General features: G+C 41.7%; 1 protein-coding gene across 1 annotated transcript in view; it reads right to left on the bottom strand.

Annotated features, from left to right (window-relative positions):
- The window catches only part of SCPEP1 (serine carboxypeptidase 1), a 29,233-nt gene extending 10,700 nt beyond the window's left edge, over window positions 1-18,533 (bottom strand). Inside the window, exons 1-7 of the mRNA XM_032209174.1 lie at window positions 18,261-18,533; window positions 12,503-12,648; window positions 9,625-9,714; window positions 7,899-8,054; window positions 5,112-5,186; window positions 1,772-1,844; window positions 530-567 (exon numbers count right to left, since the gene is read on the bottom strand). Coding sequence (XP_032065065.1) covers window positions 530-567; window positions 1,772-1,844; window positions 5,112-5,186; window positions 7,899-8,054; window positions 9,625-9,714; window positions 12,503-12,648; window positions 18,261-18,315 — 633 coding nt within the window. The 5' untranslated portion in view covers window positions 18,316-18,533. The remainder of the gene's footprint in view (window positions 1-529; window positions 568-1,771; window positions 1,845-5,111; window positions 5,187-7,898; window positions 8,055-9,624; window positions 9,715-12,502; window positions 12,649-18,260) is intronic.
- Window positions 18,534-18,810: the final 277 nt, after the last annotated feature.

Here is an 18,810-nt window from a genome sequence, read left to right as displayed (position 1 = left end):
AAGTTTACTGTGTTTATAAGCAATCAATGTTGATCATAACATTCAATGAACCTGTTGACTTCAATCCCATCTTTAGAGATCCCCAGAAGCTGATCCAACATGGTAACTCTCATGAATAGTCAAAAAGCAGAGGAATAAAAAAAAGGAAGGAAGCATCTAACATATGCTTCAAGCTGGCTCAATGAAATCTATTAATTCCCAGCCTTGAATTGACTCTTTATTGGCAGCAAAACAGGTTCATGTTGTATGGCCAAGGATTAAATTGTGCTTTAAAAACAAAGTTGCATGATTTTTGATATAAAGGTAATTACCATACCTGCATAATAGTAAAATTTATTTACCCTATTTATTAAAGTAGATTCATTTAAGACATTTTTCTTTTTCTCTTTCTCCCCTTCTTTTATTAGTTTTATTCAGTTTTTTGTTTTGTATGAACTATATTGTAAAGTTTGGGTTTTTCTATTCTTCCTTGTAATTGTAAGAACATTAATAATCTTTTTTTTAAAAAAAATAGGGAGTGTATACTTACAGTGCTATATAGGTAAGGCCCCCAAGCAAGCACGGAATCTAAAAGAAACAAAAATTAAGATTGGCTTTTTAAAAAACTAAACAGAATAGTGGGCATAAACTTTAGTATCTTTCTCACATTTCTCTATTTAAAGCAATTCCTGAGCATTTTCGGCATCAAGACAAAATAAGAACTTATATAAAAGCAATCCTTGGCAGCTTTTCAAACGGAGGAGAAGGAAAAGGAGGCAGCAGCATCAGTGCAGGGAAAGAACTAGTTTTTAAAGTGGAGCCTCACAAAATCTCTAAATCCATGGAGATCTAATTTAGCAGCAAACTGTTTATTATTCCAAGGTATCAAAATCTGGTGTCTTCCAGATTGCAAGGATAGCCATGCTGGCTGGGTGCTGAAAGGCTTGTAGTCTAACTAACATATCTTGATGCTACCAGGCTGAGGAGAATGACATTAAACTATTCACATTTTAAAAAAGATTTTATTCATATTGCTATTACACATTCTGAAGAATAGCTAAGATTTTGAGGCGGTGTGTGTGTGTGTAATAAACCCTCTGGACTATTTTCAAGTCACAAGAGAAGCCCAACCCAGATTCTGACTGACAACTGCCATTGTGTATCTAGTAACAACATTCTGTTTACAGTAATCAAGATCATGTGTTGGCTCTCCTATTCCAACATGCAATACCATTTTTCCCTTAAGATAAAAATTGCCCAGTTTAATCATACTTAAAATAACCAACCAGAAAGTCATATATAATTAAATATTTAATTCTCAGTCGCTGGAATATTAAACTTCTAATAGAAGAGAATATCTATAGTTCAGGGCTGAACTGTAGAGCCCTTGGTGTTATCTGAACTTAGTTATTTGCTTGCAGACATTTCACTATCTAACTAGGTTACATTATCAGTATTATTTAGTCATGTAATGAAACATCTGCAAGCAGAGCACTAAGCTCAAAGGCCTACATATTAAACTTCCTCAGTCTCTAAAAACTGATAGACAAGCAGAACAGAATAATCTCAGTATAAAATAAGATGGGGAGGATTTTAATCCTAAAGCACCCAAAGTCAAGTTGGGATAAAACCAAGCCTCTATAATCTCACTTGAACCTGGTTGCTGGCACTGAATATCAAATTATTCTTATTCCACCCACCCACTCACCCACCCAGATTTTGCCAGAAAGAGGCAAGAAATACATTGGAAGATACACAATAGCACAATGTACTTAGCTCCACATGAATATACCTAGAGGAGAAATCCATGAATCACCAAGGGCTACTCCATGAAAATTGCACTTGATTGTTCCAGCTTGAACAGCCTTAAAAATAGAATGAAGGCTTAATTAAAACCTAATTATTCTGAGGTAAATGTATCATATATTTTCAAGCACCTTCCCTTAAGGGCAGGAAGAAGGCAAAGAGGAACTGCAGATTATTAAAGTAGGTCGATTTCTTAGCTGATGCTATAGCTAAGAAAAGTGCTTTTTTAGCTAAAAGCAATCAAATCTCTAGCACATATGCGGGCCTGCATGTGTGTCAAGATCAGGAAGGTGGTGGATTAGATTGTTTATTTGTATGCCGCCCTTTTCCCTGGGGGGGCTCAGGGCGGCTCACAATCCAAAGGAAGGGGGGGGAAACAGACTTTTACATATAAGACAATACATGATTAAAACGCAACATTCATACCATTCGGGCGGGTTACAATCTTTAGCCGCAGGCCTGACGGGATAGCCAGATTCTAAGGGCTGTGCGGAAGGTCTGGAGGGTGGTGAGGGTACGAATCTCCACGGGGAGATCGTTCCATTGGGTCGGGGCTACCACCGAGAAGGCTCTCCTCTGCGTGGTGGCCAGTCGGCATTGGCCAGCGGATGGAACTCGGAGGAGGCCTAAACGATGAGATCTAATGGGTCGTGTGGAGGTGATCGGCAGTAGGCGGTCTCTCAAGTACCCAGATCCACTACCATGGAGGGCTTTATAGGTGGCAAGTAGCACCTTGAAGCGTATCCGGAGATCAACAGGTAGCCAGCGCAGCTCGCGGAGGATAGGTGTTACGTGGGTGAAGCGAGGTGCACCCACAATCGCTCGCGCGGCTGCATTCTGGACTAGCTGAAGTCGCCGAATACTCCTCAAGGGCAGCCCCATGTAGAGCACATTGCAGTACTCCAGCCTAGAGGTCACAAGGGCACGAGTGACTGTTGTGAGAGCCTCCCGGTTCAAGTAGGGGCGCAACTGGTGCACCAGGCGAACCTGGGCAAATGCCCCCCTGGTCACAGCTGACAAATGGTGTTCGAAAGTCAGCTGTGGGTCCAGGAGGACTCCCAAGATGCGGACCCTGTCTGAGGGGTGTAATGTTTGACCCCCCAGCCTGAGAGATGGAATATTTGCCAAATTGGCGGGAGGGAAACACAACAGCCACTCGGTCTTATCCGGGTTGAGCACGAGTTTGTTAGCCCTCATCCAGTCCCTAACAGCTTCAAGTCCCTGGTTCATCACGTCCACCGCTTCATTGAGTTGGCACGGGGCGGACAGATACAGCTGGGTATCATCCGCATACTGGTGGTATTTTATCCCGTGCCGCCGAATGATCTCGCCCAGCGGTTTCATGTAGATGTTGAAAAGTAGGGGAGACAAGACCGAACCCTGCAGCACCCCATATGTTAGGGGCCTAGGGTTCGATCTCTGCCCCCCAACTAACACCGACTGCGACCTGTCCAAGAGGTAAGAGGAGAACCACTGCAAAACAGTGCCTCCCACCCCCACCTCTCGCAGTCATCGCAGAAGGATACCATGGTCGATGGTATCGAAAGCTGCTGAGAGGTCAAGGAGAACCAGGATGGAGGCATGGCCTCGATCCCTGGCTCTCCAGAGGTCATCGGTCAATGCGACCAAAGTGGTTTCTGTGCTGTAGCCAGGTCTGAAGCCGGACTGGAATGGGTCAAGATAGCTGGATGGAGTGTAAGATTCACCCTTCTGAAAGCTTGTGTAATGATGAATGTGCAAAAGAGGTGGGGCTCGCCTTGGGATGGACTGCTCACCATCTTGCCAGTTTTAATACATCTCTGTGGACTCTGATGCCCATGCACAGTTTATTTTAGCTCAGTACTAACATCATTTGCCTCCACTGTGCTAGTTATCAAGCCCATGCCAGCAATCAAGTCTGAGAGAGACATTTATCTGGCGAGCTTTGTCCTCCCAAGATCTCTTTAATCAAAAATATACTTAATATAAATTTGTACATTACATTTTCCTTCCTTCCTTCCCTCCCTCCCTCAATCTTCTTCTAAATTTTCTGATAAGTTAGAGAAAACTAAGAGTAACTGCTCAATCACTTGCTAACCTGTGGAGACCCGTGGTGGCTAGAGTGCAGTACTGCAGGCTACTTCTACTGACTGCTCACTGCCAGCAGTTTGGCAAATCGAATCTCACCAGGCTCAAGGTTGACTCAGACTTCCATCCTTCCTGGGATGGTAAAATGAGGACCCAGATTGGGGGAAACATGTTGACTCTGTAAATCGCTTAGAGAGGGCTGTAAAGCACTATAAAGTGGTATATAAGTCTAAGTGCTAAGTGCTAAGTGCTATCACTAACCCACAGCTCCTACTGCTGATGTACGCTTACACAACTGGTTGTAGCAGGGATGTACGATATCTTTTGGCCTGAGGGCCACACCTGATGCTTGAATCACGTGCAAGATCCACATATCCATGTGAGAGGGAGGAAGGGGCAATGAACTGGATGGTATCATTAACATTAAAATAAACTGTTCAACAGCTGTGATTACTCTCTAGATATCAGAAACAACAATAAGTTGTATCTATGGACAGTTTTGAGATGTCCCAGGAGGGGGAACAACCAAGGCTTTCTACGAGTGCCTGTGGCCAACTGGCCCACTCTAAGCAATCCTGACTGGAAATTCCAATTTTAGATGACTGGATAAAAAATGTATTGGGACGTGGGAGAGGACTGGAAAAACTTGAGGGTGGAGTGAAAAGAGGGATTAGCCTAGAATCTCTACATGGTTACTAGTTGACCAAGTCCAACGCATCTTAATCTAAATCTAAGCAGCTGCTCTTAGTGGAGAAAATTGAAGAAATGTTATGATTTAAATCTTGAGTTATGTCTTGGTGGGCCATGGCCACAAAATATATTTAAAGGAGTTCAGTGGAGAAGAAAAGGTTGAGAATCACTGGGCTATAGCAATAAATCAGTTAATTAAACCACTTGTAGACCTGATCTTTCACACCTGGCATAGGAACACACATAGATTTCACATCAGAAGTAACAGCACCTAGCCAGTTTTGACTGATCTGAAAAAAGCAAAGGCAGTCAAATTTAGTTAATGCTGGGAAGGAGAGCATCAGAAAGCCCAGGGACATAGACTAGACTGGGAGGTGAGGAATATATCCCAGAAGCAGTAGCAAAACAATTTCATCTCAATCAACACTTAATCAAGAATCAACCTTGATTTGAGGAGGATTTTATATGCCTCATTTATTAAGAGATATTCTTCCCTCGGGATCTTGCAGAAGAAATCAAAGCTCACTTGAGAGAATCCATTTTCTCTGACAGGAAAAGATCAACTTTACCTTATGAACTTCCAGAGCAATTGCAGCAGCCATTTTCCCCCCATAAGATTCAGAAAAGATGTAGAAGGGGATCGTCTGAAAGGAAAAATGCATTAAAAAATTAAGAGACTGAGCAACTGAACCCTTTATACACCTTCCACAAAAATAAAATAATTACTCAATACATCAATAAACCTTCACTCTTTTCTTCCTCTTGCTTGATGCCCTTAAACACTATAAAGAAATCTTTCCTCAAAAGAGAAAGACAAACGGGGCTCCATCTGCAACTATAAGGTCAAGTAAAAGACATCCTCTTGGATTTACATCCTGCCCCATTCCATAAGCATGGGATTCATTACAATGTAAAGCAGATTACGGGTAGCCGGCAACTTCTGAATGTAATTCAGCCCAGAATTACAGTTGCACAGCACCAAGCAGGTCACATTATCACACTCAATTTTATGTTATTCACTGCAATTGTTAAGCAAATGCCAGTCACTAAGCAAACCCTGGTTTCTGGCACAAAGCATTGTAAATCACATAAATACAAGCTGGTTGCCGAGCACCCAAAATGCAATTAAGTGATCATGGAGGTGGGGGGGCAGTTGTCAGAACTTCAAATTATGGAATAGGTATAGGTACCTTTTTTAAGGGGGTTGTTGTAATGCTAGGCGACCGTCATAACTCAAGGATTACCAAATGAAGTCATTTACACACCAACAAGGACATTTGGGATTTCATTCCAATAATTTAAAAAGATCCCTAACATTTAATTTTATTCTCCCCTGAAGTTAGAGAATCCACTCCATTTTGAAGACAGGCTAACACAATGAATTTACAAGGACCTTTCATATCTCCCTTTGATCATAGTTAAAACCCTGCTTCCCAGGACTGACCCTACGGCCGAAGTCTTTCTGGCCAAAATTAGGCCTAGGATTATAAATCATTCCATTAAATGGCCAATTTTCAAGAGGGAGCAATCTCTACACTGCCAGGAATGAGGAACCTTTCACTACACCATCATTTGCCCCATGTTCTGAGATACTTCAAAAGGAGGAGGGGAAGGAGGCTTAAATCTCGTGGCACGACAAAACCGCGCTAGTCAAAATCGCGGTGATAAAATCGCGGCACTAAAGCCGTGACGTCATCACTGCGCGTCATCACCGCCGCGACAACAGCGCGGCAAGAGAAGGGCGCTTTAAAACGGCGCCGCAGCAGAAAGCCGACTTCAATTAAGGTAAGGGTTAGGATTAGGTTTAGGGGTTTGTTTTAGGCTTAGGGTTAGGGTTAGGTTTAGCGTTAGGTTTAGGGTTAGGTTTAGCGTTAAGTTTAGGGTTAGGGTTAGGGTTAGGGTTAGGTTTAGGGTTAGGTTTAGGGTTAGGTTTAGGGTTAGGTTTAGGGTTAGGTTTAGGGTTAGGTTTAGGGTTAGGTTTAGGGTTAGGTTTAGGGTACTGAGTGCTTGGGAATGCGCGATTTTGCCCGCCGCAATTATGTCATCGCGGTAGGGTCTCATTTTTCCTTAGCGCTTAGAACAGTGCGAATTAGTCTTCGCGCTTATGTCTCCGCAGATAAGGGCTTCGCGGATTTGTGGTGGAACCTTAAATCTAGCCTTCGGGCACACTCAAATTGTGAATTCCTCTTATGTCAACCCTCCCAACAGGCCTTGCCCTCTAGCAGATACTATTCAGGATAACAGTCTGCAGGAGCCTTTGCAAGCATAACTATTAATGGACTGGCTTTGGCAATGAACAAGGATGCCAATTGTTCAAGACACCGATTTGCAAGGAAGTCAGCACATCTGCAATTTTAAGCAAGGTTTCCTTCTGTAAACATCCATTCCCAACGCCATTTGAATATATGTCAGCAGAGCTTAAGGAAAAGGCTTGTGTGATGAGTACTTCAGTTTTGCAATGCCTGAACAAGGCTAATGTGTAGGTTAGAGACTTCATACTGTGATAGTGGACAATATGGCATTCCATGGAAGAAACAGAAAGTTAACTTTAGCCACCTCGTATAAGAAAAACTTATACAAGATGTTCTATAGATGGCACACATCCCACCTACAAGATTAGCAAAAATTAACAAAAAAAATTCGCCACAATGTTGGAAATGTAATGCTGCACTAGGGACCTTCTACCATATGTGGTGGGAGTGCACGAAAGCTAGGGCTTTTTGGCACTAGATAAGAAAGTGTTTGGAAGAGATGCTAAATCAAAACATGGAGTTGAGGCCAGAATTATTTCTGCTAGGGCTCACAAAAGAAAAACATGGCAAAGGTGGGGTATATTTACTGCTGCATATTTTAACAGCAGCAAGATTGGTTTTTGCACAAAAATGGAAAAATAAAGAGACTCCCTTGGAACAAGAAATAATAAAATAAGATACTGATTTGCGCAGAAATGGATAGACTGACTCTAGAGCTCAAAGAAAAGGGTGAGACAGAATATCACGAAATCTGGGACAAATGGTACCGATGCTTAGCAATGAGGGGAAAAGGCCGGGACAGAAAAACACAGACATTAAGAACTGGAAAATATGGTATTAAGAATGTATGATAGGTAGGAATTGGATATGCATCTGTATGGTTAGTAATTATATACAAGAAAGGACGAACAGACAGGTAATCTGACTGACTACACACACCTATGTAATCGATATAAAATGTAATTGTTGTAAGATCTAATCACTATATGGAAATGTTTATGCTAGAAATGTCGCACGATGTCCAATGTTTTTAATGTTTATCTAATAAAAAACTTTTAATTAAAAAAAATACAGCATTCCATGGGCTGATCCTATTGTACTTGCCTGAAATTCCACCTTTGATTTAAAGAACTCTCGGAGAACCACCATCATATCCGAAGCGACCATGCTGAGATCAGTGGCGTAGGCAAGGGAGTCATTAACGTAACTGTATCCAGTGCCAACAGGATTGTCAACAAAGAGAAGACTTGCTGCCTGCAGCTACACCACCCAAAGAAAACACTGACATCAGCAACACACACAGAGGGAGAGCATCATACTTAAAAGGGATGACAAAGGAGGAGTCTTCCAAAGATTCCCACAAAGGCAAGATGAGAGAGCGTGTTTTGCATTGAAAGGGTAGCGCACTACTTATTATCACTATATTTTAAGCCTAGAGGCATTTATTAAATATGTCTTAGCATTAACTATTCTCATTCATAGGCAACCTCAGCCATAGAAGTCTCTTAATTTCAGTTGTTAATACTCGCAACAGAGTCAAACCTTCCAGAGTTTGTGGTTCAAAACAATTTGTTGTTATTGTTAGTTGCAAAGTCGTGTCCGACCCATTGCGATCCCATGGACAACATTCCTCCAGGCCTTCCTGTCCTCTACCATCCTCTGGAGTCCATTTAAACTCACGCCGACTGCTTCAGTGACTCCATCCAGCCACCTCATTCTCTGTTGTCCCTTTCTTCTTTTGCCCTCAATCTTTCCCAGCATTTTCCCAATTTTAAGTTCATTCTTTTAAGGTTTTATAAATTATCCTTATTTATCTGTCTGTGCATTTATGTGCATGTTGTTATGTACATGTGCCTATACATGCTTGTAATCTATATTTTTAATATACACGCTTTTGGTTTTGGCTTTCAGGATAGTGGAAGAGCAGTTTTACAAGTACTGGTAAAATTCATTTCTTTAAATATAAATCCAAAGTAAGATCTAAAGTCTTACTTAGTTTGTTTAACACAAGGACAATACAGAAAAATAGAGCAAATAAAAATCTCCTGGCATAAAGACAAGTAATCTATTAGGCCAGGGGTGTCAAACTCGCGGCCCGGATGCATCACATGCTGGACACACACACACCCGTTTTAGCGAAGTGGGGGAAAGCTGCAATATGTCACGTGATGACAATGTGTCATTGTGAGTTTGACATGTCTGTATTAGGCTGCTGGATGAGGTGTAGGAGTAAGATCAGTTTAAATAACTGACAACTTTAGAAGCATACTGTATATGGCAGTGATGGTGAACCTTTTCGGCACTGAGTGCCCAAACTACACTGGAACACGTGTGCATACGCGTGCCAGAAACACAAAGATCAGCTTGGTTGGTGCACATGCCAGCCAGCTGGTCTTCAGATTTCCGGCACACACATGCGTGCCAGACAGCTGGACTTCGCGCACGCCAGAGCATCGGAAACACGAAGACCAGCTGGGTGGCATGCGCATGCCTGTTTTTGGCCATTTTTCGGTACATTTTGGGTGGCATTTTCCAGCGCTCACGAAGACCAGCACACTGGAAACCAGAAGAGCAGCTCATGTGCCCACAGAAAGGGCTCTGTGCCCACAGAAAGGGCTCATGTGCCCACAGAAAGGGCTCTGCGTGCCACCTCTGGCACGCGTGTCATAGGTTTGCCGTCACGGGTGTATGGATTCCTACAGGAAAATGAGCAAGAAAGATCTCAAAGTCTGCATCTCAAACAAAAATCAATATATTGCAAGAAGCATTTTTTTTAACATGGCCTGTCAGAAGATGCCCAGTCCTCCCACTATAAGTTAAGACAGCTTACCCAAGTTGTCTTTCTTGCTTTTAGATCAGCATCTAAAGGGCCAATCTCTTCAAAATTTCCATATCCGCAACCTGAAGCTCCTGGGCCTCCCTATGGAAACACAGAGATGAGAAATGAAGAGAAAAACGTCAACCTTTTTTCTTGCTGTCTTATTTTCATTTATCTCCCAAGAAAAGGATGTGTCATGAACATAATGGTTTCATTCTAAGGCTGTTAACGCAAATCTACAAACAGAATCCTGTAGAACTTTTTCTTAGGAACAGCTTCCAATTGCTACGTTAGTCCACATGGGAAAGAAAATAAAGGCCTTTAAGAGATGCCTAGCAGTCAGAATTTCTGAATTTTCCCATCTAAACTCAATCCCTACTTGTTACATGTAGTCTTTGACTTATTACCACAATTGAATCCAAAATCTCTGTTGCTAAGCAAGACAGTGGTTAAATCAGTTTGGCCCCGTTTTACGATCTTTCTTGCCATGGTTGTCAAATGAATCACTACTGTTGTTAAGTTAGTAACACAGTTGTTAAGCAACTCTGGTTTCCCCATTGACTCTGCTTGTCAGAAGGTCCCAAAAGATGATCACATGACCCCGGGACACTGCAACTGTCATAAATACAGGCCAATTGCCAAGGGTTCAAATTTTGATCACGTGAACATGGGGATGCTGCGACAGTCACAAGTGTAAAAAACAGTCATAACTCACTTTTTTCAGTGCTGTTGTAATTTCAAACAGTCACTAAATATGAATGGTTGCAGGTTGAGAGTTACCATATTTTTCAGAGTATAAGACACACCGGACTATAAGACGCACCAAGATTTTGAAGAGGTAATTTTTTAAAAAAAGTTTTTGCACTCTGCAGGCCTCATTTTTTTGAAAAATGGGGCATGCAGAGAGTTTGAAAGGCCTGCAAAGTGCTACTGGGGGCTGGGGGAAACGAGCAAAAAATGGCCCATTTTTTGAGTTTTTGCCCTCCCCACCCTCCAGGAGCACTTTGCAGGCCTCCCAAACCCTCTGCACATCCATTTTTGTGAAGAGGGAGGGGTTTGGGGAGGCCAAAAATGCTGTACTCAATGTATAAGACACACCCAGATTTTCACCCTCTTTTTGGGGGGGAAAACGGTGCGTCTCATACTCTGAAAAATACGGTACCTGCGTAGACATAGGAATGCCACAATGAAATTCTATAGCTCATTTATGTTATGCCATCATTTAATGTTTGCCCTTACAATTTGCATTACTGTTCCCAATTCTTGACTTGCTGCTCATCCTCCATTATATTTAGCCAGTGATCACTGCTTTGAATCTTTAAAAAGCTTCCATAGTTTGAGAAAAGGGAAATATTAGTAAGGAGTGACAAGTTTCATACTCTAAGTAGCTTAACTTGCTATGTATAATATGTAGGATAGAGCTCCGAAGAAGCTTAGCACAATATGGCCTCCTCATTTTTGGCTTAGTGTTCGAAGTTATCATTGTTTGCAAGTAGCCTGGCTTATTTTGTGAATTATATTTCAAAAGCAATGGCTCATAAAACACTCCAAGCAACTTAGAAATCCAAATAATTTACACTACAGCTTTGTGTGATACACCTGCTTTTTCACCTGCTTTTAATAGCTTGATTTAGAATAATTACAGGCAATAAAATATAATTAATATGCAATGAGAGCTAGTTTGGTGTAGTGATCAAGGTATTGACTAAAAACCCAGAAACTGACAATTCTAGTTCCGCTTTAGGCCTGCAGCTACCGGAGTTATCTTGGGCCAGTCCCATCTTCTCAGCCCTAGAAAGCAAGGGCAAAATGCTTCTGATATCTTGCCAAAAAACTGCAGGACGTTTCCAGGCAGTCACCAGGAATTAACAATGACAACCCCCCTTCCTCACCTCCCAAATGCAATCAGTTGATGTTGTAGGATTGAATCTCCATTTAAACATTATTTTTCCCCTCTGAAGGATTTCTTTGAGGTTTTAGAAATCTTTTTTTTAAGTTTTTTTAATTTTTTAAACAAAGACAAATAAAAACATAAACATATACAGCCTTCTGCCATTTCATATAGCGTGTCGTTTGGTTACAAAATTTTGTGCATCCTTTACATGGTCACCACTTATAGTTATATATCAAACCACAAATTGTTCAATAGATAAACATAAGTATCTTATTGTTACATATCAATTCTTCAACTATAATTATTATTCCTTAATTTTAAATAGAATATTCTAAATATTGAATTCATGCATACAACATCATTCCATTACATCATTCTAATCTGTTTAACAATGCTAAACCCTTATAGTATTGCATATATCATTCTATTATTCTTAAAATACAAAAAAATCTTCAATATTTTCCGTTACCATGATTTTTAATCTAACCATTAATAAAACAAATCCCAAATATTATAAAATTGTTCAACTTTTTGTTCTCTAATTCCAAATGTCAATTTACTCATTTCCGCACATTCCATTATTTTTTGGATAATTTCCTCCTGTGTTGGTATTTTCTCGTTTTTCCAATTTTTAAAAGTTTTAGAAATCTTCTATTGTAAGGTTTTATAGAGTTCAACTCAGTGGTGAAGTTCAAGTTTTTTTTACTACCGGTTCTGTGGGTGTGGCTTGGTGGGCGTGGCAGGGGAAGGATACTGCAAAATCTCCATTCCCTCCCCTTTCTAGGAGAAGGATATTGCAAATTCTCAATTCCCAGCCCACTCTGGGGCCAGCCAGCCAGAGGTGGCATTTGCCGGTTCTCCGAACTACTCAAAATTTCCACTACCGGTTCTTCAGAATCTGTCAGAACTTGATGGATTTCACCCCTGGTTCAACTCTACTTCTGATGCTATCATCCTTCCATTACAGCTCACACCAAAGCCTTACCCCCAACTTACCTGCAGCCATAAGATAAGAGGAAGTTGTGTGAAATTCTGAGTGGGACTATCTGCATAGTACAACCACCAGAACATGCTTGCGTTGCTTCTGACAGGAACATATCCCCATGCCTGTTTTGCTTCTTTAGGTTCCTTTATTGAAAAAGCTAAAAGAGGGGAGAAAGTAAGCAATTACCATGCTTTATAAAGTTAAGAGCTCTTGTCTTGGGGACTTGGTATTCTCCTACCATTGCGATAATTTCAGGAGAAGAATCTCTTCCTTCTACACAAGTGTTCTCCAATCTTGGCAACTTTTAAGGCTTGTGGACTTCAACTCCCAGAATTCTGGGAGTTCAAGTCCACAAGTCTTAAAGTTGCCAAGGTTGGAGATCCCTGTTCTACACTACCGCATCAAATCTATAATTCTGCCACATTTCCATGTACAACTGGCCTTGTACAATGTGTGGTTCTTTCAAAGCAGAGAGATAGTAGAGATAACAATGCTACTTTCAGTGCCGGGAATACCCTGGGTTTTGCAGGATACTACACAAATAGGGTTAATCAGCAAAGCCCAAATTAGATTTTGAGCATCAAGTGTTCCATCAACAATGACAACAGGAGAATGAAGCAGACTGTTAAGGTAATGATGATTTAATAGCTGACCAGCTGCTGTAAGGCTGTAAACTGAGATGATGAAATGAGAATGAGTCAGCAAGGTTACTGCCACTTTAAGAAGCTGTCTATATAAGGGAGGCCATCTTGCTCTCTGTATGTGCCTTTGTGTTATAGTTGAAGATTGATTGATTGCCTGGTTTTGCCTAGTACATGTATGTATATATATAAGCCTTGTAGATAAACCACTGTTTGAAAGACAAAACCTCTGTGTACTGTATTTTGCTCCTGGGTTGTCTCAAAATAGTAGTCACACTGTGCACGCTCTGACACAATCTATGGATCTTTTCTGCCCAGTAAAGGCCCTGAGGTGACATCCACCTCAGAACTATGGTATGATGAATCACAGAGTATGGTCTACATTTCAAAATGTCTCATAATATGACTTAGAAGCATTAAAAAGATTTTTGTTGTCACCATCAAGGAATCTGCAGATCATCTGCCATCCGAATCCACTCTATTTTCGAGACAAGCTCTTCCCACTTCAACAGGACAAACCGTCAGTATCTGTAGATTAAACTCATTCCTTGGGCGGGGGAATGAATACAGATTGTAATCTACATTGGTATACTTATACAACAAAACAGATACTGGCACTTTGGGGACCAGACAGATAGTAACATTTTATAGGTGTGGAAAATGCCCATATATTCAAAGACAACCTGTTCAGCTTCCTTCCTACCACTCCATCTTTCTTCTGTTGCTTTTCTTGGATGTTTCTAAATGAAGCTCAGCACATGAAGCCCACGGGCATTCTTGGAAATTAAAAAACAAAACAAAACCCAGATGTGACAGTCTTCTTAACTAAAAAAACTTTTTTTTTAAAAAAAAGAAAAGAATATAAAGCAGTTAGGAAAGTTGGACAGTGTCAATTGTCAAATCCCATGGGATGATCTGTGGGATGGGCATGTTGTGGCTTGCCAGCAGAGCTGGCAGCAGATTCAGACAGTGAAGAGGTTGGGGAGGAAAACGGGCCAGTTCTGGAGTCTGGTGAAAGCAGTGATGAGGACTCTGTTTTGGAGCCAGAGAGGGAGCCAGAGCCGTATGCCAGTTATCATCTACCTTCGGAGTTAGACGTCAGTGAGGCAGACGAACAGTTGGAGCCTGTTCCCAGTGTGTGCATATGAAGAGTTGCCAGACGAAGGGAACAGCTAAAGAACAAGGGTCGACTTGGGAGTAAGGCCACAGGTAGATGATGAATGGTCCCTCCCAGAGGAAATAAAAGAGGAGCGAAAGGGGAGTGGAGTTTGCAGGAGAAAATTAGTTCCCTTAATTGGTTTGTGACTCTAAGACTCCTTGCCAAGTTCTGCAGATATAGGCCTGGCAGCTCTCCAAGCCAGATAAGGTCGGTGATGGTAAATCCTCCCTTGAAATACTTTGCTGAATGTGAATGAGCAGAATTCACAGTAAATTAATAAAAGGGTTTTTTGTCGGGACAAGGAGTTTGCTTCATGCTCTTGGGAAACCTTGGTCAGAATAGGGCACAGCAGTACCAGAAAGTAACCTAATTTTGGCACTTTTTCTTCAATCCCACAGACAACTCCCTGGAATCCAAGATCTTGCTGCAGAGAACCCACCATCTCACTCCAGAGAGTGCAATTTCTTTGAAGTTCTTCAGTAGACAGGATTCAAGACACTCCATGGTCCACAGGTTAACAAACAGGACTGTACATACAACCAAATCCAGGTAGATTGCCAAGATAGCCTCCTACACCTTTTGCTCATCTTCCATCAAGGACACATTCCTACATCATATCAGACCTACTGACCCCAATGCAACTGCTCATCTGTAGGTGTTGACCTCATGCAAAATACTGCTATCTTCTTCCCCCGCAATAGCTATTAACAGTACTTGTTTAAAGGCAGTGTCAAAATAAAATTTAGAACATAGAATAGTTTAATCAATTGTAACATCTTTCTACAGTGCAATTACACTGCTGCTTGAAAGACAACTCAGTATTAAAAGCAGGGGAGACGAGAGATGTAAAATAAAATGTACTCCAATCCTACAAAGAGTTGGGTGGTTAAAAGTCAGCTATTCAGGAGGATTTACTTCCATAGTAAACAAATGTAAGAGTAAATCACATTGTGATCTCTGCCTCAAAGATTATATTCTGCAAACACAGAGATTTTCCAAGAACAAAGGTTGGTATCCTATGCAGGGGTCCCCACCCACGGGCTGTGCCCACTACCAGGCCATGGCCTATACGCAACGGGGCCGTGGGCCGATTCACCTGTGCAGCAGACACAAGCAATCCCATTAAAATTCATGGGACTCACCAGAGTAGACTCACCAGTATAGGACTTACCAATAAAGGAAAATATTTGTAGCTAAGCATTGAAATGAGGGATCCTTGGTGCTCTCTGAGCTTCCTTGTTTTTTTGCAAATGTTTCCTTACCCCAACTAGGTAACATCATCAGTGCTAGAAGGAGTGCTGTTTGCTGTCAGTTTATATCCTGGTGACTTTCCTGTCTGTGCGGGTGGGGATGGTCTTAGAGATTCTTTGGTTGGGCTGTTTACTGATGGCTTTTTGCAAGCTTCTTGATTGGGGTATTGCTTACTTGATGGTTAGTCTGAAGGTCTCTATATGTGATAGATCCGGGGTGGTGAACCTATGGCACGAAGCCTCCTGAAGGTCCCTGAAGCCTCCAGAGGGCCTCCAGGGGGTGGGGAGGCTGTTTTCGCCCTCCCTAGGCGCCTATAAAGCCTCTGGAGCCTGGGGAGGGTGAAAAAAACAAGCAAAAAATGGGGGGCGTGCCTCTCATGCGCACATGCGCACTGGGGGTGGTGGTCGCGCATTGCATTATGGGTGCGGCACGCCCATGCACGACCCCCCTGCTCTCCCCCCCTTATGGCACACGAGCCAAAACCAGTTCGCCATCGCTGTGATAAACCATATAGGTCTATGACATATCATCTGGAAAAATCCAGATCATCACTTGATAGGATCAAATTAGACTGTTCTATAGCTTTCTGATGTCATGCAGTGGTCATCCAAATATTTTTTGCCCTGATATGATAGCCTTAACATCTGGCTCTCTTCCTAATTGTCACCTGAAGTTAAGATACCTGGTAGAATAATCCTACAAACATTTACTCAAGTAATATCAGTAGTGAGATGGACAGCATATAAATTTAATAAATAAATTAATATTTTTCTGATTTTATTGGGGTTTGCTCTCATACCACGCTGACGAAGCATAGAGAGATTTGATTAAATCTAAAAATTCCCGATTCCAGATGTACCTCCAGTCATGGAAACTCACTAAGGAGTTTGGGTAGACCATTATTCCTCTATTATTATTTTCTTTGCCTATGAAAATGCCTGCAGCACCATATACTGATAGTCCTCGACTCACAGTTGAGCCCAAAATTTCTGTTGCTGTGAGATTTGTTAAGTAAGTTTTGCCCTGTTTTGTTTTATGACCTTTCTTGCCACATTTGTTAAGTGAATCACTGCAGTTGTTAAATTAGCAACATAGTTGTTAAGTGAATCTGGCTTACCCATTGATTTTGTGTGTCAGAAGGTGGTCATAATTCACTTTTTTCAGCACTGTTGTTACTCGTGAATGGTCACTCAATGAACTAATGTAAATCGAAGACTACCTATAATCACTTTGTCTTTGAAGAAATATTTCCACCTTTTGAAGAAGTTATACAATTTAAATTTAAGTTATACTTATATAGCAGTTCTTTGTTGAGTATTTAATTTTAAAAAGCTAGCTTTAAAAAAGGAGTGACTGCTCAACTGGGATGTTTCCTTTTAGGCAAATTTAAAAACTTGTTTTTAATAACTACCAATTAAAGGAGTAAATATTTTACACTCGCTTTCCAAGCAAGCCTACTTGGCTGAATTCTGGGAATCAAAGGGTTTTATCCACAGTAGCTCATATCTCCTAGCTGTATGCCAGGCTGTCACTAGAAATCAGAGATGTATGTGGATGACAAATACAAATCAAATACAAAAAAAGAAAAGAAAAGGGGAGGGAGAAGGGAGGGAGAGGAAGACAGACAGGAAGGAAGGAAGGAAGGAAGGAAAAGAAAGAAAGAAAGAAAGAAAGAAAGAAAGAAAGAGACTAAAAGTACTTGGCAGCTACTGATATTGCTTGCATCTGCAGCAGCTTTTATTGTAGAAAGCTAAAATCCCCCCAAAAATCCCCAAAAGGAGATGTGAAATTCCCCCCCCCCAAACAGATTACACTGGCTAAAGCTGCTGGGAGTTGTAGTTCACCACCCACCCAAAGTGGGGGCTGGCTCTAAAAAGAGGATCTATAAGAGATTTCAGCAGAGATTTCAGCCCAGGATTACTCATTCAGATTCTGCCACTCCGCCTACATAATAGTCTTCCATAGAGGGAGACTGCCAGAGTGAGAAAGCTCGGCAGCACAAGGCAAGCTTTTAAAATCTCAATACAAATAAAACAACAAATAAAACAACAAATAAAACAATCATTACGCTTGGGTTAGCCTCGAGATGCTGGTCAGTTTTAAATTCAACACCACAAAAGGAGCAACTCGTGGTCTACCTCCCGTAAAGTTGTGTGTGTCTGTGTGTATGTTTTAATGAGCTGTTACTAATTCAATACTGCAAAAGAGCTGTATCTGTGTGTGTAGAATAGAAAAGAATTCTTTATTGGCCAAGTGTGATTGGACACACAAGGAATTTGTCTTTGGTGCATATGCTCTCAGTGAACATGAAAAGACAAGATACATTCGTCAAGAAACATAAGGTACAACACTTAATAATAGTCATAGGGTACAAATAAGCAATAAGGAAACAAGCAATATCAATATAAATCGTAAGGATACAAGCAACAAAGTTACAGTCCTGCAGTCATAAATGGGAGCAGATGGGTGACAGGAAAGATGAGAATAGTATAATAGTAAAGCAGCCTTAGTGAATAGTTTGACAGTGGTGAGGGAGTTATTTGTTTAGCAGAGGGATGGCGTTCGGTGTGTGTGTGTGACCTGTTCTTGTGTCTAGTTGTCTTGGTGTGCAGTGCTTTATAGCATCTGTGTGTGTGTGTGTGTGTGTGTGTGTGTTTAAATGAGCTATCACGCACGATTTGGGGGGGGGGGGGAGAGCCCTCTCCTTTCCAAACCTACCTGAACTTAGAGTCCGCAGCGACAATATCAGAATAATACTTTCCGCCAGCAACATCTTGACAAGGGCAGGGCAATCTTCAATGCAACAATCGTTAAGACTCCCGGTCAGCCACGTCTGAAGAAGGGGAAGTGGCGAGTCTTGCAGTAGAGCTCCACAAGACCCTGCCCAACTCGGGAACCGCGATGTTTTTCTTTTCCCCAAAGCTTCTCACGTGATCGTTTCTGTCCTGCCCGGCCTTTGCGCGCTACGATCTGGACCTGCGGCATCCGACCGATTGTCACTGCGCGGCGAGAGCGCGAGATTCAAAACGCGAGCTCCGATCTTGGCTCTGTCCCGCGGTTGGGGGGGGGGGGGGGCTTTCGCCTCTGCGGTTCTTTCGCTGGAAGAATCGCCATGTCCCTCTAGCCTCCGATCCTTCTGATTCATTTCTTGGACCAGGTTTGGGTACCAGGGCAATCAGACTGTTGGAAAAAGTGAATTTAAATTAAGTGAATTTAAGTGAATTTAAACTGTAACCTGTTTAGAATAGCTTTCATCCAGTGTGTTTCT

Source organism: Thamnophis elegans, chromosome 2 (assembly GCF_009769535.1).
Source record: "Thamnophis elegans isolate rThaEle1 chromosome 2, rThaEle1.pri, whole genome shotgun sequence".
Classification (NCBI taxonomy): domain Eukaryota; kingdom Metazoa; phylum Chordata; class Lepidosauria; order Squamata; family Colubridae; genus Thamnophis; species Thamnophis elegans.
The sequence above is the reverse complement of the archived record's forward strand: the minus strand, read 5'-3'. Positions and strand labels throughout refer to the sequence as shown.